The 26,594-nt window shown below is 39.8% G+C and overlaps 1 protein-coding gene across 8 annotated transcripts in view; it reads right to left on the bottom strand.

Moving 5' to 3' along the window:
• TASP1 (taspase 1) overlaps window positions 1-26,594 on the bottom strand; it is a 278,804-nt gene that overhangs the window by 168,636 nt on the left and 83,574 nt on the right. For all 8 annotated transcript variants that reach the window (XM_044928288.2, XM_025264569.3, XM_044928287.2 and 5 more), the window contains one exon: window positions 18,650-18,756. In XM_044928288.2, coding sequence (XP_044784223.1) covers window positions 18,650-18,756 — 107 coding nt within the window. The remainder of the gene's footprint in view (window positions 1-18,649; window positions 18,757-26,594) is intronic.

Below are 26,594 nucleotides of genomic sequence, written 5' to 3'. Positions count from 1 at the left end.
GGAAGTCCAGGGGTTAGGACTCTGTACTTTCACTGCCAAGAGTGCAGGTTCAATCCCTGGTCAGGGAACTAAGATCTCTCACAAGCTACATGACCAAAAAGAAACAGACATATAAAACACTGCATTTTAAAACTTGTGAGAGATGAAATAAAAGTGGTACTGAGAGGGAAATTAATACCCAAAGTATTGATATTACAAAAGAAACAAAATAGTAAGCTAAGTGCCCAACTAAGTAAGTTAGAAAGGGAACAAGAAAAACACAAGGAGAAAAAACAGAAGATGAAAAATCAATGAAAGAGGAATGAATACTAAATGAAAAGATCCAAAAAGGCAATAAAATAAATAAACAGAAGAAAGAAGGGCAAAATCAGTCCGTGACTGAACAACTTGTCGAATGGACAAACTGAATGAATGAAATTGAACAGGCAATAATTTTCTCCAGGCACCAAAGCTCAGCAGGGCCCAAGCCTCCCGCCTTCTCCTCCGGGGGGAGGCTTGGCTCTTGGCAGTAACAGAAGACACTATCAGATGTCATGGTAGAGGTGGCGTTCCTGACTCACTCTGCATCCCCTATCCCTGCCCCACAGAGAAATACCACCCTTCTCCAAGTCCCAAGGTCTCGAAAACCCCAGAAGAGGTCTTCTCAATCACCTCCCCAAACACACAGGGTCCCTGGCCCTGAGAGCACAGCCTAAGCCCAGCAGCTCTCCCCTCTCTGGAAGCCTCTTTATACACTGGCTTCTTCTAGGCTCCTCTGCGGCTTGTCTTGCCCCTCATCAACCTACAGGCAGCAACAAACCAAGTGTCATGACACTTTTTAATTGTACCTCATTAATAAGTCAAACTTTCTGTCCTCTGAAACTGCCTTTTGCTGTTTTTATGCATGATCCAGGCTCAGCCCCTCCAAAGCAGTTTTCCTCTAACTTCTCGTATTTCTCTGATTATTTCATATTTCAATCTTCCCTAAATATAATGCTTTTGCACATCATTCCTAAATGAGTTTTGTCCCAAGAGCACATCCTTAACAACTGCTGAGAAATCTTTCTCTGGTCCCATAATAACCAAACTGAAGCCCTGAGTCGTTTCTCACAATGTGGAAGTGATCTTTATTTCAGGAGGCTGTGCATGCCCTGTGGTCCAGTGTTCAAAACAAACTTCTAAGGCTTTACCCATGAAACACGAAGCCTCTCACTTTATCCACAAAGAGATGATATGTCTTTATATTGGACACACACCCCACCATTCAATGTTTTCTTCCGGTAACACTTCTTTACCGCCTTCTCATCCCCTAGATCAACCATCTGGATTACACTCCTCGCGTTTGACTAACCAATTCGGTTTCTTTAATTCCAGATTGCTTTCCTAAAAGCTCTAAATAATTAGTATTCATACAATATTTTAGCTTTAAGTATTTTAGCTTTTACTTTTTCTACTGGAGAGCTGGTCATCCTTCACTGTCTTAAACTCAATCATTGCTGTCTGGGAAACAAGTTCAAGGGAGGAGGAAATCAAGATTATTTGGCAGTTTCACCTCCGAGAGGCACATATACGAAAGGACTTCAACCACAGAGATGGTGCACCGTGCTACCAGCACACACACTAATAGGCTATGAATGCCATTACCTGGGCAGATTAAAAACACGTAAATAAATGAGCTAAGACTTTGCTAATTAAATAGACAGCAACAAAGTCTCTTTAATAAGAGCAGGCAACCTTTTTCAATTTAGTTGTCCAATTTGGCTCTTTCCAGGAACACCTGGCCGTGGTCTGGACTTCTGGTCTCGCTTTCATTTCAGAGCTTACATGTACCTTCTCTGGATAAAATTACACTTTTTCTTTTAAATACCAGCGCTCCACTGGCCTTTGAACTGACTCTTAAAGCAGTGGGGAATAACAGATAAAGGACTCAAAGGTAACTTGGACAATCTGGAGTCTATTCCTGCCAATGAAACACCATGACAATTGGGATGGGTCATTTAACCTGGATTTAAATTCCACCCTCTTTAAGACTTTAGAACAATATTTGACACTGACTTTAGTAACAAAGTAACAAGTTACTTCATGCGATGTGAAATTTTTTTAAGTACAGCAGTATTCATTTGACCATATAATTATGAGTATACTCACAAAAATAGAAATTGTTATTTAAAATCATAAATACATAACAACTAAAGATCAGCATATTAAAAAGCAAAAGGGAGGCAAAAATGCCCATATACTTATTTTCCTTTTGTTCCTCAATAGATTAAAATCTTATTAGAAATTAGAGATAAATCAAAGAATTACAAAGAATAAGAAGGAGTTAAGTATAGTTTAGAATGTAAAATACAATCTAAACAAATTATGATAGTACTAAATCTCAGAAATTCTAAAACCATTCAAATTAACTCCAATGATGTTTTCAGAGACTTCCAACACTTCAAAGCCTATGTTTAACGCACATAGCCGCAGGACAGGCCCCACTCACACGTATTTCAAAATATTCTCATTTGCGTCCAAGTAGAGTCAGTGCAAATAGATGTTCGGGGGGACTCTGGCTTTGGACTTATTTCCTCTATGGCCTATTTCACTTTGCCAAATTCTGTGAACATTTGAATCCTTTCAACTGCAGTGCCCCCCTGGTGGATTACAGACTGCCAAAACCAGAGTTTGGTCTGACCAGAAAAGTTTGTCAGAAGTTGGTGCATTGTAGTTTGGTTTTTGCATACCAAAAATTGGATCATGTACTGCTATTCACGCCGCCTCTCTAGATGGTCTCACACGTTCACACTACCTGCCCAGCCCCCATGAGCATTTGGATTTGAAAACACTGTTCTGCAGAAACTCTGTAGTGCAACCTGCTTATCCACACACAGGCTTCTTCTAAACTTAGGAATTTCTCTTTCTTTCTACAGTTATTTAAGTCCTACTCTTTAACCAAGACGTTAGACCCAAAGACTAAAGTATTAGTCACTCAGTCGTATCCAGCTCTTTGCAACTCCATGGACTGTAGCCTGCCAGGCTCCTCTGTCCATGGGATTTCCCAGGCAAGAATACTGGAATGGGTAGCCATTCCTTTCTCCAGGGGATCTTCCCACCCCAGGGATTGAACCCGGATCTCCCACATTGCAGGCAAATTCTTTACCATCTGAGCCACCAGGGAAGGCCCAGCTTAAACTCTAGCTCTTCATAAAGCCTACCATGTGCTTAGAGTGACTTTCTCCATCCTGCTAATCCCTGCAGCTCTCGTGGATGATTTCATTCTTCTGCCACATACCAAATAAGTTTGATATGAGTTTCCTTTATTGCTTAACTCCTCTGGATCACATAAAATGGTCAGGGCCTCTCAATGTATTCCCTAAAACCTTCTTGAAAACCTGTGTATAAATAGTACTCAATAAATGCTTGCTGGTGATAATGATGAAGTCAAGGTAAAATAGGTACTGCAAAGAAAAACTAAAGATCCCAAGAGGCCGTGACCTCTGGTGGAAACGCCACTCCAAGCCTGTGCACTCCTCCAGGTCACTTACTGGTGAGTTCCTCAAAGTTTTAGATGATACAAATCGGTGAAGCGGTGAAAATGGAGCACTGCCTATTCCTTGACTAAAAAACATAAAATGACCAGAAGAGATGACAATGCTTGTGCAGTGAAAATGCTCTCAATGTGTGGGGGTGGGGGGGGGGGTGGGGGTGGGGGGGCGGCGGGCACAACCACAGGCTTCACAGACCGTCTTAGCTTGCAAGGCAATCCCCACTTTCATTCCATCCCCTATCGCTCCTTGGAAAAATCACACAACCAAAATAAACAAGTGCTAGAAAATGGGTAGGAATTTTTGTGGTGGTGAAGGTTCATTCTTTTTCCTAGGGGGAGGAAAAAAAAAAAAAGACATGTTCTAAGAGTACATTTGTAAAACAGGCATTTTTACCTGCATAACAGAAATGGGAATTGGTCACATTTCTCTAGATGGCTAGATGGGCACGCCCCCTTGTGGACACTTCCTGACTCAACTCTAAAGTTGTTGGTTGCTTCTGAGATATTAGTTCCCTACAATCACTTTCTTCACTTACTGAATAATATTATTAGTACTATTTCCAGACAACCTAACTTTTTTTTCATTATATCCCCAAATACAAGCTTACTGTTAAAAGTGAGGTATAGTTTTGGACTAACAATATGCTTGAACCATTAGAAAGAAGATTCAAACTTATAAGACTCACAATTAAAGAAAATAACAGATGCATTGCTCTCTCAAAATTTATAGTAAAATCATTGATTGTAGATGTTAAAATTAGTAATGTTAATTGAGTAAAGGTATTTTTCAAGGCACTGTGACAGGAATTAAAAACAAATGCTTATGCCTCTATATGCCTACATGAATAAGATAAAATAACCACACACATCAATCTCAAAATGGCAAAAGCAGTAGATAATTCAACAAGCACTTATTGAGTGCCCATTACATGTACTAAATAGAAGAAAGGAATTTGTTTTAATCTGGGTAGCATTTGAGCTGGTCCTTAAAGAAGGGCTTGGATTACAATTTCAGTAGGCAAAGTGGCAGGTATTCCATTATTAATTATCATTTATTCCACAAAGAGAAAGACACATGAGCAAAACTTAGAAATGAGAACTTTCAGCAAATTCATAAAAAATCAAATGCAGAGATGTAATTGGTAGTAGGAGCAAAAAAAAAAAAAAAAAAAAAGATTATTCCAGGAGAGAAATAATGGAAAAGTAGGTTGGGTACAAGCTTGAAGAGGGTTTATAAAGTCAATCTAAAGACACTGGGTTTTAACTACAGATAGCAAAGATTCTATTAAAGTTTCTCCCAAGAGAAGGATAAGACCAATACAGGTATTTTTAAGGAAATGTATATTGGGATAATACACGGACTTAAAGAGGAATGGGGAGAGTCTAGAAGTAGGGAGGCCAGTTAGAAAGATACTGCAACCATTCAGTCATCAAGGAAAAAATGGTATAGATTTAAGAGTGGTAGGCATGTCAAAAAGAAGCAACCAAAATAAAACAAACAAAACAAAAAATAATACCTATATTTATCATCAATTGTTTAATGAGCACTTATTATATATATTATATAATATGAGGTTAAAAGATGCTTGCTCCTTGGAAGGAAAGCTATGAGAAATCTAGAGAGCATATTAAAAAGCAAAGACAGCATTTTGCCAACAAAGGTTCATATGGTCAAAGCTCTGATTTTTCCAGTAGACATGCATACAGATGTGCGAATTGGACCATCCTTTAAGGCTGAGTGCTGAAGAATTGATGCTTTTGAATTGCGGTGCTGGAGAAGAGTCTTGAGAGTTCCTTGGACAGCAAGGAGATCAAACCAATCAATCCTAAAGGAAATCAACCCTGAATATGTACTGGAAGGACTGATGCTGAAGCTGAAGCTCCAATACTTTGGCCACCTGATGCAAAGAGCCGACTCACTGTAAAAGACCCTGATGCTGGGAAATATTGAGGGCAGGAGGAGAAGGGGGTGACAGAGAACGAGATGGTTGGACAGCATCACCAACTCAGTGGACATGAGTTTGAGCAAATATCAAGAAATAGTGAAGGACAGGGAAGCCTGGTGTGCTGCAGTCCGTGGGGTGGCAAAGAGTAGGACACAACTCAGTGACTGAGAAACAAACATTATATGCCAAACTGGGAAACCATGGTAACCAAAACAGACAGAGTCCCTGTCCTCCTGGAACCTGCACTGTAGTGGAAGAGAAAGACATCAAACAAGCACCCTCAGAGAAAGGCAGCTGGAGCTGCATGACCGCTTGAGTGACAGGTGGGAGGGGGAAAGGCAAAATTTCCGGGATCTGGAATCACAAGACAAAGGCCCAGACTCCTGCAGCATCTTGATAGTGTGACCTTCTGAGAGTAAAAGAACAAAAGACTGGAAAGAAAGACAGGCACCTGCTCCTATCAAGTCCCGTGGGATCTGTTAAGGGGCTGCACTTTATTTCTAAGTGCAGCTGGAAGTGACTGAAGAGTTTAAACAGGGTCATGACAAAATCAAATTGAACTGTTAAGTGATTCCATGAATGCTGTGTATAGAACTGACTGGAAGGGGCAGCAGCAGATGGATTGGGATGCTACCACAATCATGCAGGAGATGGTGGTGAACCTTGACTCTAGACTTGCTGAGCTAAGCCAGACATGAGACGTGTAATACTGCTAAGTCACTTCAGTCGTGTCCGACTCTGTGTGACCCCATACACGGCAGCCCACCAGGCTCCCCCATCCCTGCGATTCTCCAGGCAAGAACACTGGAGTGGGTTGCCATTTCCTTCTCCAATGCAGGAAAGTGAAAAGTGAAAGTGAAGTCGCTCAGTCGTGTCTGACTCTTAGCGACCCCATGGACTGCAGCCTACCAGGCTCCTCCGTCCATGGGATTTTCCAGGCAAGAGCACTGGAGTGGGGTGCCATTGCCTTCTCCAAGACGTGTAATAAGCAACTGGAAAAGTCAGGGCATGAAAGTGAGATGGAAATAAAAATTTGGACTCATTCACTCAAACACAGTTTCATGGGCACTGTGTCTGGTGCCTGTTGAAAAATAGACAATGAGCTGGAGACAAATTCTGGAATAAGGTGAAAGGAGAAAAGAACTCTAGTCTCCCTGGAGGAGAGCTAAATGAGGAGGAGTGGACATGAACTTAACTGGATGCAATCATGTAACTACCAACTCCTCTAAAACATTCTATATTCACTGAAGAAATGATTACTGAGCAGTTGCTTTCTAGGCCCACTGTGACATATTAGGCAGAAAAACCAATGAGTCTCAAATTCTGCCCCAATACCTTATACATCCCTGCAGATTTTCATTTAGTAAATTGAGAGTGGAGCCTAAGAACCTCCTACCAGTAGATTTAAAACTACCCAGATGGGGATTTTCCTGGTGGTCCAGAGGTTAAGACTGCATGCTTCCAATATAGGTGGCGAGGGTTCGATCCCTGGTCAGGGACATGCTATGCAGTACAGCCAAAAGAAAACAGAAACAAACACACTACATGGATGAAGATAACAGTTAGCCAGGTTGAGCATACACTAGAATAAAGAATCTCTCAATGAGAGGATCAAGAGATTTGGACAAGCTCTGTTTTGCCAGGGAGAATATATTAGAGGAGTGTCACATGGAAAGATGGCAGTCAGCTGGCACCACGTGCTGACTGTATGGCTGAGGAATCTCATGTCCAGAGCGGCTCCATGTCGGCCCCGGGCCTCTGGACTGGCCCATGTCAGACCTTGACCAGATCTTCTCTGGTCAGACCTCTCCTGGTCCTCTGTACCCATCTCAGCCAGCAACACTCCCTCCACTCCTTGAGTGATCCCAGCCTCAGCTCTTGAATAGTTTCTGGCCTGCGACTTTTTATTCAGAATGTTCTAGGCTGATTACAGAAGATGTGGGCCAGTCAGGACTTCGAAAACTCCAGTTTTCCTTCATCTTAATTAAGCAGTGGGTCTTATCTTCTGGTCTTAAAGCATCCCTGTTATTGACCTGTGTGTGTGTGTGTGTGTGTGTGCACCAGTGTATACACATTTGTCTTTTCACGTGCTGGTTTATTCTGCTGGCCTTAACACATGCGTATATTGGCTACACACGTGTTAACACCACTATATCTGTGTCAGGTCAGGTCAACTCAGGTCATTAACACGTGGGGATACAGTATGAGGACATATTTAAAAATTCTGACTTAGAACCTCATGCTGTAAACATCATGATCTGAACCAATTCCCAGAGAGGAAGACGTCTATGAAATTCCATTCACTGGAGGAATTTCCACTTAGGAAAGCTATAATATGACAATTTGTACATTACATACAAGGTCAGCTAAGATTATCCCAATGATAACGAAGGAATACCTTCATTTTCCCCTCCTATGATTCTGGTTAAATATCAAAACTTACAGGAGGATCTACAGAGCTGATGGATACTCAAAACAGAGGGCGGATTTACAAGTCTAACAACATCTGATGTCAACCTATAATAAGCCTCCTGGAAAACCACATTCCCTTACAAAATAAAAACAGCAGTTATGGTCTGTTAACACTGATTTCTTGCCTCACTAATCTCACTTATAATTTTAAAACTCAGTGTAAATTTAAGGCATAGTTTCATGAGGGTTTAAGATGATTTGGGAAGAAATCCAACCTACTAGGTATTGAATCTTTATACAAGAACTTAGAAACTTTTTCTGAAATATTGCCCAGCTATCGAGGGTTGAAAATTCTGGATATGGATAATTCATGAATTGGCATAAACTGCTACAAACTGTAAATATTTAAAGAAACTCCATCAATTTACATTGCAAAGGAATACTGCTCATCAGACTGTATAACCTATGTCAATGCATGAGGTGGTAGTAATCTAGTAATAGAAGCAATTAAGTTACTGACCTACTTTCTGATTCACATGTAAGTGCTATATGTAATTAACCAGTAATCAGATAATCTTCAGATCAGATCAGATCAGATCAGTCGCTCAATCATTTCGACTCTTTGCGACCCCATGAATCGCAGCACGCCAGGCCTCCCTGTCCATCACCAACTCCCGGAGTTCACTCAGACTCACGTCCATCAAATCAGTGATGCCATCCAGCCATCTCATCCTCTGTCGTTCCCTTTTCCTCCTGCCCCCAATCCCTCCCAGCATCAGAGTCTTTTCCAATGAGTCAACTCTTCGCATGAGGTGGCCAAAGTACTGGAGTTTCAGCTTTAGTATCATTCCTTCCAAAGAAATCCCAGGGCTGATCTCCTTCAGAATGGACTGCTTGGATCTCCTTGCAGTCCAAGGGACTCTCAAGAGTCTTCTCCACCACCACAATTCAAAAGCATCAAGTCTTCGGCGCTCAGCCTTCTTCACAGTCCAACTCTCACATCCATACACAACCACAGGAAAAACCATAGCCTTGACTAGACAAACCTTTGTTGGCAAGGTATTGTCTCTGCTTTTGAATATGCTATCTAGGTTGGTCATAACTTTCCTTCCAAGGAGTAAGTGTCTTTTAATTTCATGGCTGCAGTCACCATCTGCAGTGATTTTGGAGCCCAGAAAAATAAAGTCTGACACTGTTTCCACTGTTTCCCCATCTATTTCCCATGAAGTGATGGGACCAGATGCCATGATCTTCGTTTTCTGAATGTTGAGCTTTAAGCCAACTTTTCCACTCTCCACTTTCACTTTCATCAAGAGGCTCTTTAGTTCCTCTTCACTTTCTGCCATAAGGGTGGTGTCATCTGCATATCTGAGGTTATTGATATTTCTCCCAGCAATCTTGATTCCAGCTTGTGTTTCTTCCAGTCCAGCGTTTCTCATGATGTACTCTGCATAGAAGTTAAATAAACAGGGTGACAATATACAGCCTTGACGAACTCCTTTTCCTATTTGGAACCAGTCTGTTGTTCCATGTCCAGTTCTAACTGTTGCTTCTTGACCTGCATACAAATTTCTCAAGAGGCAGATCAGGTGGTCTGGTATTCCCATCTCTTTCAGAATTTTCCACAGTTTATTGTAATCCACACAGTCAAAAGCTTTGGCATAGTCAATAAAGCAGAAATAGATGTTTTTCTGGAACTCTCTTGCTTTTTCCATGATCCAGTGGATGTTGGCAATTTGATCTCTGGTTCCTCTGCCTTTTCTAAATCCAGCTTGAACATCAGGAAGTTCACGGTTCACATATTGCTCAAGCCTGGCTTGGAGAATTTTGAGCATTACTTTACTAGTGTGTGAGATGAGTGCAATTGTGCAGTAGTTTGAGCACTCTTTGGCATTGCCTTTCTTTGGGATTGGAATGAAAACTGACCTCTTGCAGTCCTGTGGCCACTGCTGAGTTTTCCAAATTTGCTGGCATATTGAGTGCAGCACTTTCACAGCAAAATCTTTCAGGATTTGGAATAGCTCAACTGGAATTCCATCACTTCCACTAGCTTTGTTTGTAGTGATGCTTTCTAAGGCCCACTTGACTTCACATTCCAGGATGTCTGGCTCTAGGTCACTTATCACACCATCGTGATTATCTGGGTCGTGAAGATCTTTTTTGTACAGTTCTTCTGTGTATTCTTGCCATCTCTTCTTAATATCTTCTGCTTCTGCTAAGTCCATACCATTTCTGTCCTTTATCGAGCTCATCTTTGCATGAAATGTTCCTTTGATATCTCTGATTTTCTTGAAGAGATCTCTAGTCATTCCCATTCTGTTGTTTTCCTCTATTTCTTTGCATTGATCGCTGAAGAAGGCATTCTTATCTCTTCTTGCTATTCTTTGGAACTCTGCACTCAGATGTTTATATCTTTCCTTTTCTCCTTTGCTTTTCGCTCCTCTTCTTTTCACAGCTATTTGTAAGGCCTCCCCAGACAGCCATTTTGCTTTTTTGCATTTCTTTTCTATGGGAATGGTCTTGATCCCTGTCTCCTGTACAATGTCACGAACCTCATTCCATAGTTCATCAGGCACTCTATCTATCAGATCTAGGCCCTTAACTCTACTTCTCACTTCCACTGTATAATCATAAGGGATTTGATTTAGGTCATACCTGAATGGTCTAGTGGTTTTCCCTACTTTCTTCAATTTAAGTCTGAATTTGGCAATAAGGAGTTCATGGTCTGAGACACAGTCAGCTCCTGGTCTTGTTTTTACTGACTGTATAGCGCTTCTCCATCTTTGGACAGGAAAATATAAATTTTAATATGTTACAGTTCAAAGAAATAATTTCAAATGGAAGATAATCACTCCACAGGATGAATTTATAGGTTTATAGAAAAAAATTAAATATATGAAGTATACTTCTTTATGTAAAAGAGAAGGCAAAGGAGTTTCTTACTTCTGTTTACTCATATATCTATGCATTTACTGTCTTCTTGAGAGACACCGTAGGACACCAGATCAAGCAAATTTCTGCAAAAGAATAATTAGTCCTTCCCTGCACACATAATACACAGACACGCACACAAGTACAAATAGAACAATCTGAGGGAAATATGTTGTTTTTCATGCATTTATTTTCTTTGATCTTAACCTACCTCTCACCCAAAAAATACAGTGATTTAGTATGATACAGTTAAGCGTTTACATAATAATTTCAAGATGGTGGATAAAAGGGGAAAATGTTACCCACAATATACTTCAAAAGAATAGAATATATTTATATGAAGCGCACAAAGCAAGGCCCAACATTTCCTTTCTGAAACATGTGGCCAATTTGATGTCCCTATGTGGTGGCTAAAGAACACAAAATTAGAAGTTGTAGCATCTCTTTAGAGTGGTTTTGAACACACAATGTTGTACAAAAGCATTCAAGCCTTTCTAAACTCATTCGTTGGAAACAGAAAAATGAAGGGTACTCAAGGGTCTGATTGTCCATCATTTCCCCACCCTACGCAAGTACAAAAACATCTATTTAAAATCTATGAAATTAATTGAAAACTTAAATTATTTGTAAAAGTGATGGGAGGAGGCAAAGAATTCCATGTACATTCAACTGTAAAATCTGTTATTAAAGGAAAAGACATGGAAACTATTTCCACAATATGCTTGTGAAAAATGAAAGGGGAAAAAAAAGGCTTGAAACATCAAAAATGTTGAGATCAAACAATACCCCCAACCTCTTTTAATACTCTAAGAATGAAAGAGCCCCTTATAGTAACGTCCAGGGCTAGCTGTTTGAAACTGATATTTATGAAATTTAGACTATCCTGGGCACTGAGTCTATTTGTTTTCCCAACCTATGGATCTCTCCTCTTGGTAACACCTCCTTCCCTTATATAACAAGGTTATGTAACAATTCAGTCAGTCTGGTAGCTCCAGGTAAGAGCTGCTATTGGTCAATGAGTTAAGCACTTCATTCCAAAAGAAAGTTTCCTTTTTCAAAAATGCTAAGATTGATGCTAACACAACTACCTTTTACTTTTTGTATCAAAACAAAAGATAAATTTAAAACATTCATCACCTCATCACATATACCACAAGAATTATGGATCCACAGTCTAACAACAATGAGTCCAAGGCAACACTGCCAGGGGAGAACCAGACGCCAGTGCGTGGCAGTCACAAAGGACAGAGGAGCACACTAAACGGCACCGTGAGTACTGGACTCGGACTGAAGGAAACCCCACAGGGCCAACAGTTCTGGTTTTGACACAGACAAATGTGTTATCACAGCTCAATTAAATAGTATCAGTCACTCAACAACATGGTTCAAATTTCAATTACATGGTATAGTAACTGTGAGTAATTGCATAAAGTATAAACTTCACTAGCTCTTCAGTCCAAAGATCACTGCTAACTACATAGACGTCCATCATTATCAGTAACCAATCGTGCCGTTTTATTCACAGTCTGTCACTGATAGACAGCGAAGCGTGTAGCTGTGTCGCCTCCTTGTCTCCCAGTGATAAATCCACAGGCCATTTTTTTCAGAGCAGGCAATGGCACCCCACTCCAGTACTCCTGCCTGGAAAATCCCAAGGACGGAGGAGCCTGGTGGGCTGCAGTCCATGGGGTCGCTGAGGGTCGGACACGAATGAGCGACTTCACTTCCACTTTTCACTTTCATGCATTAGAGAAGGAAATGGCAACCCACTCCAGTGTTCTTGCCTGGAGAATCCCAGGGACGGGGGAGCCTGGTGGGGTTGCACAGAGTTGGACACAACTGAAGTGACTTAGCAGCAGCAGCAGCCATTTTTTTAAAAATTGACAATCTAAAAAGGACACTACACAACCAAGATGAAAGTGAACCAAAGAAGCAGTGATAATGCTGGAAGTGAAATTCCAATAAAAATAAATGAAGTTACAGAAGAAATAGTTGACCATGGGAATTTTAGACACTGTCACCATTCAAGAGACTTTAGATCTACACTCAGAGAAACTCAGTGAAGACAAATTGGTCAATATAAATAAGGAATGTAGTTGTAACAAAAAGGATGAAGATGTCACAGAGGAAGTAACACTTGGAAAAAATTTGACATTAAAGGAACTGAGGGATCACTTATAACATGGAAACAGCAAAAGATAAAATGGTGAAAGCAGATCCAAAATTCAAAGGGAGTTTGACAGTTCACCATGACATAATCAGATACTCACTCCATGCTGTAAGTTATATGACAGGAAGGCAAGCATTGTTTAAACTACTCTTGATAATGAATTTTTTATACAGAAAAAAAAAGCCCTCTAATTCTGATGTTTTAAATTAGTGTACTAAATAAATATTCATTTTAATTTTTTGCTTATTTCTCTGTGCATTTATAACCAACAATAAAAGAATTTTTAATGTTTTGACAAAAATGTTTAAAGGTCATGAAACAAGTGTAACTTTTGCCATTAAAATCCCTTTGTACGATTTTGGTTTGCATGGTCATTTTCATGGTCCAGCACTATCATGCAAAGTGTGGACTGCCTAAATATACTGCAAGGGAAAGAAGTGGGTAAGAGAAAATCCAGAACAGCTGGGTTTACCCAGAGAGGGGAGTGGAACAGAGAGCAAACAACTACTACCTCTATATTACACAGCACTACAAGTAAATAATAATCTTTTCCTTCTCCAGCATGTTTTCCCTGCTAAGTCATACACAAAAAAGCATGGATGAAACAAAGATACCAATTATTAAGAACAGACAATTACTCAGAATTTATTCCTCATTTTTTAATATTATATCATAAACCCATGTATTCTGAAACTGAAAACAAAATGGGTTTTATTTGATTTATGGGTAGATTAGCAGCTTACGCCAGTATTGGTTTGCAGCAACAAGGGACATATTAATTGTGGGGAGAAAAATGACAAAAATAAGTTCTCCGTTCACACTATGCACTATAAATTACCTACCTAATAACCACTCTCCTCCCCTTCCTTTGACAAGGAAAGAACTATTTTATTGGGAAGATAAGTCATGAGCTGAGAGAGAGTAATTAGGAAAATCCACTCAATTTCTTAGGCTCTTTTGCAGCTGGGAATAGTCATGTGACCAAAATAAATAACTAAAGAGGACTCCATTGAGAGGGAGCCTGGAAAACCTTTGCATCCCAGATAAAAAGGTGACAGACACATCTGGCACTAGTCTCCCCTTCCCCACCCTCCATGGTCTCACTTTCTCACCTTCAATGCAGACGTGACACCTCAAATTAAAGAAACCATATTCCACCCATAAGGCAAGAGGCGTGAGAGAAAAGGCCCAAGAGAAATCCCAGATATGTTGGCTCCAGCATCACTAGAAGCCTGAGCTCACAAAAGCTTGCAACCCACCCACTTGGAAATTTTTTATACGCCAGGGAGCAGGGGGACAAATATGCATTTCCTAAGCCACTGTCAGGTTTTCTGTTGTTTGCAGTCAAAAGCATCCCAGTGATTAACCATTCTTATTTTAAACTAAGTCAAACCTAAGTGTAGATGGTCAGAGACTAACAAAAATAAAAATACTCTGACTGAGGTAGCAAGCTAATGAAATATTCTTCTTGCTTTAACTCTGATTTCTATTAGTACTGTCCATGGGGTCACAAAGAATCAGACACGACTGACTGAACAGCAACAACAAAATTAGTACTTTGACAAGGTCTGGACAATCAGTTACCTTTTTAAGAAAAAAGAGAAATATCAATGCAACAAAAATCTCCAAATTTATTTCCTTTTTTATCAGGCTTAAAAATATTTATTCTACTGTATACTCCTTTCAAGACAATATTTATGTCCTCCAACACTGAATAACCAAAGAAGTGAACATTAGCAAAGTTACCAAAAACCCTATTCTTTTCATTATGTTTATATACCCAACTCACAGCTTCTTTTATGTAGCACAACACACAGTAGTGCTGGGCCTTAGTCAATGCTGGCTAACCAAAACGATGTGGAAACTATACACACAGGACAGGCAGTGATAAACTAAAGACAGGTCAATTTAGAAAACAGCTATCTGCCCTTTCCCGTCACATCTCTAAAAAGTTGCTATACTTCCTCTCAAAAATTGTAATTTCCTGCTCCATTGGCTCCTTATCTGGTAGCCTGTTCTTTCTGGGAGCATTTTTTATCACCTCTGCCAAGGTTACTCAGCAAACATCTGTAAGACAAAACCTGTGGCCAGCACCCTTCCCTAAAGACAGAAGCTCGGTCAGAGTCATTTTTGTAGGTCAATGTCAAAACACAGTGCTTCTTACACATTAAAGTTTAAACATTCTGAATACCGAAAACATTTTCCTGTCATTGCAGGTGTCTAAACCACGCCATCTGAACCTGAACTCCAGCTCTGTAGCCAGCACGGCCAGCATCCCTTAGCACCCTCCCTTCTCCACGGCAAGACTACGCCTGGCGGAGCAGCCTTCTTTCTCTTCCGGCGGAGCGACATTAAAGACGAAGGCAAACAACGGCACAGGCAAGATGATGGGGCCTCCGTGAACGACCGTCACCAAGCACGTGATCATCTCTTGACACTTCTGTTTCTCCTAACAGCCACAGAAGCAGAATATCACTATTTTCTATTTTAAATATCGCTATTTTAAAAATAAGGAAATGGAGACTTCATAGGTGAAATTATCACTGAATTCTCAGAAGGTCACTGAAAACAGTAAGGTGTCTAGACCCCGCTTCCAACTCCACAGCAAAACTTCTTGAAAGCATTATCTCCACCGTGTTCTCCCGATGGCGCCTCGGCAGCAGGTCTACAGTCCTCCACGTCAGGGAGACCATCCTCACCCGGGTCCGCAGTCACCAGGTCCTGAGTCCAGAGGCCCGGCCTCCGCCCGCCTCCTGTTTCTCAGCAGCATCTGACCCGGTGACGACTGGCTCTGAGCTGCTCTCTGCTTCCTGGCTGCTCTCTCCTGGGGTCCCTTCTACCCCACTGGCTGCTCCATCTTTTTCTTTCGTTGGTTTCTTCTCCTCCCAACATAGGCATGTCGGTCTGGCCCCGGGTTCAGTTTTCAGACCTCTAACTTCACTCACTCCTCAGTGAGCTCATCTGGCCATATGGATTTATATTCCTTTTATGCCAATAATTTCCAAATGAGAAACTCCCTCCTGACCTACCCCTAACTTCAGATGCATATAACCAACTCCACAGTCAGTGTCTCCTGCTGCCACATCAAGCTTTTCATTGGAAATCCTCCTAACCACGTTGATGAGTGGTTGTTTAAAGTTTTCAAAAATTGATTATCCTCTGGGTGAAGTACAGAATCATGAAAAAGGACACATATTGTAAATATATCCTTTCTTAATTAAAACACAAAACCAATTCATTCATTCACTAGCCAATCTTTTTAATATAAGACCAAAGCCATTTCTCTGGATGTAAGCCCACATATAAATGTTCCGTATCATCTTTCTATAACAGCCTGGATTGTGCTATGATTTCAAATTTTATCTAAAATAGAACAAGAATATAAAGACATTTAACAACATACTCTGAATACAGAAAGCTTCTAGATTTTTATGATTTTTCTCAATCTTTTATAACTGACTTGCCCCAACTTAATTCTATGGCAAAAATAATTCTATTTTTACAGACTCACTCTGCTCTTTCAAATTAGTTTTCAAACAAACAACCCTTTTGATTCTCAAGCAGACAACTCTCTTTTTAAGCTCAATGACCAACCTAGATAGCATATTGAAAAGCAGAGATATTACTTTGCCAACAAAGGTCCATCTAGTCAAGGCTATGGTTTTTCCAGTGGTCATGTGTGGATGTGAGAGTTGGACTGTGAAGAAAGCTGAGTGCCGAAGAACTGATGCTTTTGAAGTGTGGTGTTGGAGAAGACTCTTGAAAGTCCCTTGGACTGCAAGGAGATCCAACTAGTCCATTCTAAAGGAGATCAATCCTGGGTGTTCATTGGAAGGACTGATGCTAAAGCTGAAACTCCAGTACTTTGGCCACCTCATGCGAACAGCTGACTCACTGGAAAAGACCCTGATGCTGGGAGGGATCGGGGGCAGGAAGAGAAGGGGATGACAAAGGATGAGATGGCTGGATGGCATCACCGACTCAATGGACATGAGTTTGAGTGAACTCCAGGAGTTGGTGATGGACGGGGAGGCCTGGCATGCTGTGATTCATGGGGTTGCAAAGAGTCGGACACAACTGAGCAACTGAACTGAACTGAACTGATTCATCAGTTTACAGGAGACTTGAAGAACTATGTAACTACAGCAATAGAAAACAAGCGCATAATGAGACTCTTAGTGGCACAAAATTCAACTGAAGAGGGCAGAGGAACAATGCACACTAAAAGTGGTCTATTAGCTTTGGGGGCTTAGGGTACTTCGGCATCCGATAATATGTTTATGGTGAAAATAAAAAGTATTGGTTAATGTGAGTCTGTTAAGGGGATATGGACATATGGACTAAGAAAGTTCTTTTTCTCCACTTCCCACCTCTATCACCATGAAATCATACTTTCTCTAACTCCCCTCACCTTAAGAAATGTCAATACCCAAATGACTAAAACTAAAACCTTTAAATCCCCTCTCTTTCTCACCAATCTTTCTGACACCGGTAATTTCTGCCCTTTGTAGGAACCCTTACAATATATCCTGGATGTAGTCACTTCTCCCCATCTCCATCATCCATGGTCCAAGTCGCCATCATCTCCCAACTATAAAAACTGTGCACCTAGTCTCCTCACTTCTGTGCCGGCCTCCCCGTTCTCCACATAGCAGCCTTAAAGAACTTGGTAAAACCTATCTCTCACTACGAGAGACAATTTCATATGCATTCATACGTGAGTAAACCACACACAGCTATGACAGAAAGTGTAAATCAGTAGATGAGCGATTACAGAAGGGCTAATCAAAAAAGAATACTGAGATTCCAAGTTTATCAAATGCTGACGTGACATGAGATCAGGAACTGGATGCTGACTGACCTTGAAGCCGCAGGTGGGGAAGACTGTTACAGCTCTTGTTTCCATTCCCTTAAACACCTAATAAATGCCACACACGGACTCATGATGGCACACAAACGCGTGAAATGCAAACAAAGAATGTTTAAGAACAAGAAACACACATGCAATTAGAATATGCAAAGAAACCTACATGAATCCAATACACACATTTCCCTCTAACACTCCATCCCCTGAACAGCCATTTTCATCCAAAGCTGCAATGGCCAAAACAGGGGCCAGGAGCCACACAGAGCTACTGAGTGCTTAAAAATATGGTGAGGACAAATAAGACGTTAGATCTTTAATTTTAGTACATTTTAATTAACTTTAATTTTAGAACAGATATTCAATTATTGGAAAGTTTTAAGTATGCTTGTAATGTAACCTGTTATATAAACCTACCTTATCAACTACTAATTTTATGATATTAAATACAGATCAAATATTTCGAATGAAAATTTAGTGTCACAATTGAGACGTGCTGTAAGTGTGAAATATACACTGCTTTTGAAGACAATACTGAAAAAAGAAAATAGAATAGCTCGCTAATAATTTTCTCATTGGTTAACGTTTTTAAAGCGACTTTTGAGTTCATTGGTTTAAATGAAATAAATATTAAAATTAATTTTACCTGTTTCTTTTTACTTTTTTAAATGTAGCTATGGAAAACTTGAAAAGTACATATGTGGCATGCATTATATTTCTACCGGGTCATACTATTCTGAAACTTACATATCTAAATGCAAGCTAAATATATCATTATGATACATTAATTATTAATATTTCAAACACCTCCTGACCTTTTCACTTGATTGTCTTCTTTTCTTTAGTTGAATGAAATCTGTTTCCACCCTTTCTGCCAGCTCTAGTTTCCTCTTGTTTCTTTTAAAAGCAGCTAAACTGAATCCTATAAAAGAAACATTAAAAATAACATTTGAAAAATATTAGGGCAGTGGGGTAGACAAGGTATCCTGAAGAGCCTTCTCAGGACAAAATCCTTAAGAATGTTGGATAAAGGGTTTTATAAGCCTTTTCAAGGTACACTGAGGTGAGAGGAGAATAAAAAAAGAAATAACCTAAGATTAAAAATTAAGGAAAAGGTCAAATCCAGAGAGGGAAGTACGTTCTGAAGGTAGATGCTCTCCAGCAGTGTCTGCTAATGCATGCCATGGCCAACTCTGATTTTGAAGGGCTCTGTGCATAGGAGACAAAAGACACTGGGACAATGCAGCAGGAGAAACCATATTACAGATCATCCACATAAGAAGGAGGGACCCAAAGGATGATACACCTGATGAAAGGAAGAACTAGAAAACACAACAATACACAAAGATTAGGAAACTTGTAAGTTCACTTGACTATAACCATAAGCAGACTTGGCTATAAATATGAGAAGAAAAGTCATGTTACACTTGGCTGGTTCAGGATGTGGAGATCTAGTGTGTGTGTGTGTGTGTGTGTGTGTGTCTGCACGCAAGCACACATGCACACAGGGTGAGCATGGGCTTCTGCTTAGAGAAAAACAATTGGAATTATAAGGAAAAAATACAGATACATATAACATTAAAATATTTAAAAATATTTTAAAATTCAGACAGAATTAGGAGATTTCATATTACTTATGTGCCCTGGAAAAAACAAATTTAAAAAAAAACAAATGATTTTGGTGAGGTAATGCTTCAAAGACTCATTAAACACAAATGCAAATACTCCCTGGAAAAACCTGTGTTTTTCCTCAAAGAATTTACATGTTCCAATTAACATGAGCCCATCATTTAAAAAAAAAAATCATAAAACGAATGAGAAATAAATCACACCAAATGAAAAATAAAAATCAGCCAAACATTAGAAAGTGTAATCCAACCTGTGAAGACTTCACATACTGGAATAATCAGTCATACACAGAGTATAAAATATGTTTATGCTCATAGACATAAGAAGATATTGAATGTATAACTAAGGAACAATAGATGATAAAATGTCCAGACAGACTTGAGGAAGAACCAAACAGAACTTCGTAAAAAAAAAAAAAAAAACAATAATTGGAATTTTAAAATTTAACATACAGATTTAAACAATTAGATTCACCTGATGAGAGAATTACAAACTGGAATATAACACTGGAAAGAATACAAAGTTTTCTGATAATAGCAGACTAAATTATTAAGAGAGTTTCTCCCATCAAATATTATCAAAAATACTGGATAAAACATGAAAATTACCACCTTAAAAGCATTAAAACAAAAACTTATTAAAAATATCAAGCTTTTCTGGGGATAAACTAAGGGCTAAAGCTATTATTATTGCACTTTGAGCATTGGCTAAAACTAGCGCAGTTGAATTTGATTCCACAACATGAAGGACAGCCATAAATCCAATCCAGAGGAGGGATCCCCCACAGGAAGGCTAGGCCAGAACCAAGCAAACCCAACCCTACCCTCTAATCCAAGACCAACTGCATCTAGGCAAAATGGCTCTCCTCAATGTGCTGAAATACCTGCTCATCCAGAACACCATATCCAATAAAATTCACTTTCAAAAATTAAAGTGAAATAAAAATAGCTTCAGGTGAACAAGAATGAACAAATTCATCACTGGCCAGACCCTATACTAATGAGAATACTAAAGGGTGTGCTTCAGTAACAGACAAAATAATACAAAGTGAAAGCTCAAAGACAAAAAAAACGTATGGAGACAGGTGGGGGATTAAATGCAAAGGAAAGGGTATATGTGCAGGCAAATATAAATGAAAACTGACTAATAAAAAAATGAATAAAGTTTCATCGTACTTTTAAGTACATATTAATTTCCTCCAAATTGATGTAAATTAATCATAATAACAGTGGAAAAATAACAAAGATCCTCTAACATATCACTTTTAAGATTAAACAAGAGAATGTTAAATACGGAAAAATAAATGTTAGGAAAATTAGGTGGAAAAGGAACCAGAGCCACCCTCAAAGCAAAGTCTAAGAACAATACTGTAATAATGGATTCCCACCCCCCTCAAAACAAAAAGGGTAATGGAAATGACCAATAAGTTTACAAACACATTCATGTATATTCTAAGAGAATTTGAGAATAACACTGATATTTCATACCAGTTGGAAATCTACATGTTACTCAGTAAACTTTCTTGGCACAATATGTTACCTATTTGGGGGAAATAGTACAAGTAAATTCCTACCTCACACTACACACAAAACTGAAATCATGTAATAACAATTTAAACATATAAAATCTAAACAAAGAAGTCCAAAAAGATTAAACCATCACACATGAGACATAAATATCAGTCTTTTTATATCAGTCTTTTTGAGGAAGACTTTAATTTTATTTTTTTTTAACTTTGGAGTATTTTACATTGAATGTGATCAAAGCCAGAATCCATCAAAAAGATGGTTCACCGATGGGCTTCCAGGTCAAGATGATGCAGAAGGACGAACACATATCTCCTCCTGCAAGAGCACCAAAACTTCAACTAGCTGTTGAACAACAGGAAGATGCTGGAACCTACTGAAAAAGATGCCCCAAATCAAAAGACAAAGAAGAAGCCACAGAGAGATGGTTGCAATCATGATAAAATCAAATCCCATACCCGCTGGGTGGGTGATCCACAGACTGGAAAACAATAACACCAAAGAAGTTGTCACACTGAGGTGAAGGTTCTAAACCCCACGTCATGCTTCCCAGCCTGGGGATCCAACGAAGGGACTGAGAATCCCCAAGGAATCTGACCTTGAGGGCCAGCAGGGTTTTGATTACAGGCCTTCCAGAGGACTGAGGGAAACAGAGACTTCAGTCTTGGAGAGCACAAAAAAATTTTGCAAGCACCAAGACCCAGAGGAGAGGAGCAGTAACCCTAAAGGAGACTGAACAAACCACGCGTAGTGTTGGAGGGCCTCCTGTGGAGGTCTGCGTTGGCAAGGGCTCACCACAGGGACAGAGACACTGGAAGTCCCCCTGGGCGTAAACTCTCTTGGACTTTACCATTCACTTCAGTTCAGTTGCTCAGTCATGTTTGACTCTTGGTGACCCCATGAATAACAGCATTCCAGGCATCCCTATCCCTCACCAACTCCCGGACTTCACTCAAACTCATGTCCATCGAGTCGGTGATGCCACCCAGCCATCTCATCCTCTGTTGTCCCCTTCTCCTCCTGCATCAGGGTCTTTTCCAATGAGTCAACTCTTCGATGAGGTGGCCAAAGTATTGGAGTTTCGGCTTCAGCATCATCCTTCCAATGAACACCCAGGACTGATCTCCTTTAGAACGGACTGGTAGGATCTCCTTGCAGTCCAAGGGACTCTGAAGAGTCTTCTCCAACACCACAGTTCAAAGCATCAATACTTCAGTGCTCAGCTTTCTTCACAGTCCAAATCTCACATCCATACATGACAACTGGAAAAACCATAGCCTTGACTAGATGGACCTTTGTTGACAAAGTAATGTCTCTGCCTTTTAATATGCTCTCTAGGTTGGTCATAACTTTTCTTCCAGGTAAGCGTCTTTTAATTTCATGGCTGCAATCATCATCTGCAGTGATTCTGGAGCCCAGAAAAATAAAGTCAGCCACTGTTTCCACTATTTCCCCATCTATTTCCCATGAAGTGATGGGACCAGATGCCATGATCTTAGTTTTCTGAATGTTGAGCTTTAAGCCAACTTTTTCACTCTCCTCTTTCACTTTCATCAGGAGGCTTTTTAGTTCCTCTTCACTTTTTGCCTAAGGGTGGTGTCATCTGCATATCTGAGGTTATTGATATTTCTCCTGGTAATCTTGATTCCAGCCTGTGCTTCTTCCATTCTTCCAGCATTTCTCATGATACAGCCTTGAAGTACTCCTTTTCCTATTTGGAACCAGTCTGTTGTTCCATGTCCAGTTCTAACTGCTGCTTCCTGACCTGCATATAGGTTTCTCAAGAGGCAGGTCAGGTGGTCTGGTATTTCCATCTCTTGAAGAATTTTCCACAGTTTATTGTGATCCACACAGTCAAAGGCTTTGGCATAGTCAATAAAGCAGAAATAGATGTTTTTCTGGAACTCTCTTGCTTTTTCGATGATCCAGTGGATGTTGGCAATTTGATCTCTGGTTCCTCTGCCTTTTCTAAAACCAGCTTGAACATCTGGAAGTTCACGGTTCACATGTTGCTGAAGCCTGGCTTGGAGAGTTTTGAGCATTACTTTACTAGTGTGTGAGATGAGTGCAATTGCGCAGTAGTTTGAACATTCTTTGGCATTGCCTTTCTTTGGGATTGGAATGAAAACTGACCTTTTCCAGTCCTTTGGCCAATGCTGAGTTTTCCAAATTTGCTGGCATATTGAGTGCAGCACTTTCACAGCATCATCTTTTAGGATTTGAAATAGCTCAACTGGAATTCCATCACCCGCACTAGCTTTGTTCGTAGTGATGCTTTCTAAGCCCCACTTGACTTCACATTCCAGGATGTCTGGGTCTAGGTGAGTGATCACACCATCATGATTATCTGGGTCGTGAAGCTCTTTTTTGTACAGTTCTTCTGTGTATCCTTGCCACCTCTTATTAATATCTTCTGCTTCTGTTAGGTCCATACCATTTCTGTCCTTTGTCAAGCCCATCTTTGCATGAAATGTTTCCTTGGTATATCTAATTTTCTTGAAGAGATCTCTACTCTTTCCCATTCTGTTGTTTTCCTCTAGTTCTTTGCATTGATCGCTGAGGAAGGCTTTTTTTTATCTCTCCTTGCTATTCTTTGGAACTCTGCATTCAGATGTTTATATCTTTCCTTTTCTCCTTTGCTTTTCACTTCTCTTCTTTTCACAGCTATTTGTAAGTCCTCCTCAGACAGCCCTTTTGCTTTTTTGCATTTCTTTTCCATGGGGATGGTCTTGATCCCTGTCTCCTGTACACTGTCACGAACCTCATTCCATAGTTCATCAGGCTCTCTATCTATCAGATCTAGTCCCTTAAATCTATTTCTCACTTCCACTGTAGAATCATAAGGGATTTGATTTAGGTCATACCTGAATGGTCTAGTGGTTTTCCCTACTTTCTTCAATTTAAGTCTGAATTTGGCAATAAGGAGTTCATGATCTGAGCCATAGTCAGCTCCCAGTCTTGTTTTTGCTGACTGTATAGAGCTTCTCCATCTTTGGCTGCAACGAATATAATCAATCTGATTTTGGTGTTGACCATCTGGTGATGTCCATGTGTAGAGTCTTCTCTTGTGTTGTTAGAAGAGGGTGTTTGCTATTACCAGTGCGTTCTCTTGGCAAAACTCTATTAGCCTTTGCCCTGCTTCATTCAGTATTCCAAGGCCAAATTTGCCTGTTACTCCAGGTGTTTCTTGACTTCCTACTTTTGCATTCCAGTCCCCTATAATGAAAAGGACATCTTGTTTGGGTGTTAGTTCTAGAAGGTCTTGTAGTTCTTCATAGAACCATTCAACTTCAGCTTCTTCAGCATTACTGGTTGGGGCATAGGCTTGGATTACTGTGATATTGAATGGTTTACCTTGGAAACGAACAGAGATCATTCTGTCATTTTTGAGACTGCATCCAAGTACTGCATTTCAGACTCTTTTGTTGACCATGATGGCTACTCCATTTCTTCTAAGAGATTCCTGCCCACAGTAGTGGATATAATGGTCATCTGAGTTAAATTCACCCATTCCAATCCATTTTAGTTAGCTGATTCCTAGAATGTCAACATTCACTCTTGCTATCTGCTGTTTGACCACTTCCAATTTGCCTTGATTCACGGACCTAACATTCCAGGTTCCTATGCAATATTGCTCTTTATAGCATCGGACCTTGCTTCTATCACCAGTCACATCCTCAGCTTATTTTTGCTTTGGCTCCATCCCTTCATTCTTTCTGGAGTTATTTCTCTACTGATCTCCAGCAGCATATTGGGCAGCTACCAACCTGGGGAGTTAGTCTTTTCTTTTCATACCCGCAGACCCCAGGGCTATGTCGCCTCAGGCCATACAACTACCAGGGAGGGAGAGTAGCCCCACTCATCTACAGATAATTGGATTAAAGCTTTACTGAGCAAGGCCCTGCCCACCAGAGCAAGACCCACTTTTTCCCATTGCCAACCCCTCCCATCAAGAAGGTTACACAAGCCTCTTAGCCTCAGCCATCAGAGGGCAGACAGAATAATCAAGAAGAAGCACAGTCTCACAAAACATATTACAGAAAGTTAACCATAATGAAAAAGTAGAAAGTTATGTCCCAGATGAAGGGACAAGATAAAATCCCAGAGAAATAACTAAATGAAGCAGAGACAGGCAACTTTCCAGAAAAAGAATTCAGAATAATGATAGTGAAGATGATCCAGGATCTTGGAAACAGAATGGAGGCAAAGATTGAGAAGATGCAAGAAATGTTTACCAAAGACCTAGAAGAACTAAAAAACAAACAGAGAGGAATAATACACTAGAAGGAATCAATAGCAGAATAACTGAGGCAGATGAACGGATAAATGACCTGGAGGACAAAATGGTGAAAATCACTGCTGCAGAACAAAATACAGAAAAAAGAATGAAAAGAATTGAAGACAGCCTAAGAGACCTCTGGGACAACATTAAACACACCAACATTCGCATTATAAGTGTTCCAGAAGGAGAAGAGAAAAAGGACCTGAAAAAATACTTGAAGAGATACAGCTGAAAACTTCTCAAACATGGGAAAGGAAATAGTCAACCAAGTCCAAGAAGCTGAGAGTCCCAGGAAGGGTAAATCCAAGAAGGAACACACCAAGACACACAGTAATCAAACTGACAAAAATTAAAGACAGAAATAAAATATTAAAAGTAACAAGGGAAAAATGACAAATAACATACAAGGGAATTCCCATCAGGCTATCAGCTGATTTCTCAACAGAAACTCTACAAGCCAGAAGGGAATGGCATGATATATTTAAAGTGATGAAAAGGAAGAACCTATAACCAAGAACACTCTACCCAGCAAGACTCTGCTTCAGATTTGATGGAGAAATCAAAAGCTTTCCAGATAAACAAAAGTTAAGAGTAATTCAGCACCACCAAACCAGCTTTACCACAAATGCTAAAGGAACTAGAGAAGCTCCTGCCTAGAGAAGACAGGAAACACAAAAGAAGGAAAAGACCTACAGAAAATACACCCAAATCAATTAAGAAAATGGTAATAGGATCATACATATCAATCATTACCTTAAATATAAATGGATTAAATGCACCAACCAAAAGACATAGACTGACTGAGTGGATGAAAACATGTGCACTTCCACTTACCACATCACTCTGCCTGACCACCCCCCCAAACTGTATGTAATTATTTTATATTGTTAAGTTAATCATGTTCCCATTACAGCTTGCAATTGCAATTATCTTTTATTTTTTGTCTGGTTATTGATTGATAAGTTTATCAGTTTATCAGTGAAAACTGATAAACATCTTCTACTACTGTAATTATGTAACTATTACTCACTTAATACTACTCACTGAATACCATTGTATTAATCCTGATTGGTCAACAGAAAAATAATAGAACTCTGTATCACCAGAACTAGGATTAATAGAAAAACCTGTAATCACTTTTTAAAATCCAGATGCATATCAGAATTATCGTGAATTTTTTTTGAAAAATACAAATGCTCAGGTATTGCTTTTTTCCTCTGGAGGTCCAGATGTTTCTAATGAGAAGTCATGCTTAAAACCAACTGGAGTATATGATGATCTTTTATCTAGTTTGTTTCATTTCTTTCTATTTTATATTCAATG

The sequence above is a fragment of the Bubalus bubalis genome, chromosome 14, assembly GCF_019923935.1.
Source record: "Bubalus bubalis isolate 160015118507 breed Murrah chromosome 14, NDDB_SH_1, whole genome shotgun sequence".
Taxonomy (NCBI): Eukaryota; Metazoa; Chordata; class Mammalia; order Artiodactyla; family Bovidae; genus Bubalus; species Bubalus bubalis.
The sequence above is the reverse complement of the archived record's forward strand: the minus strand, read 5'-3'. Positions and strand labels throughout refer to the sequence as shown.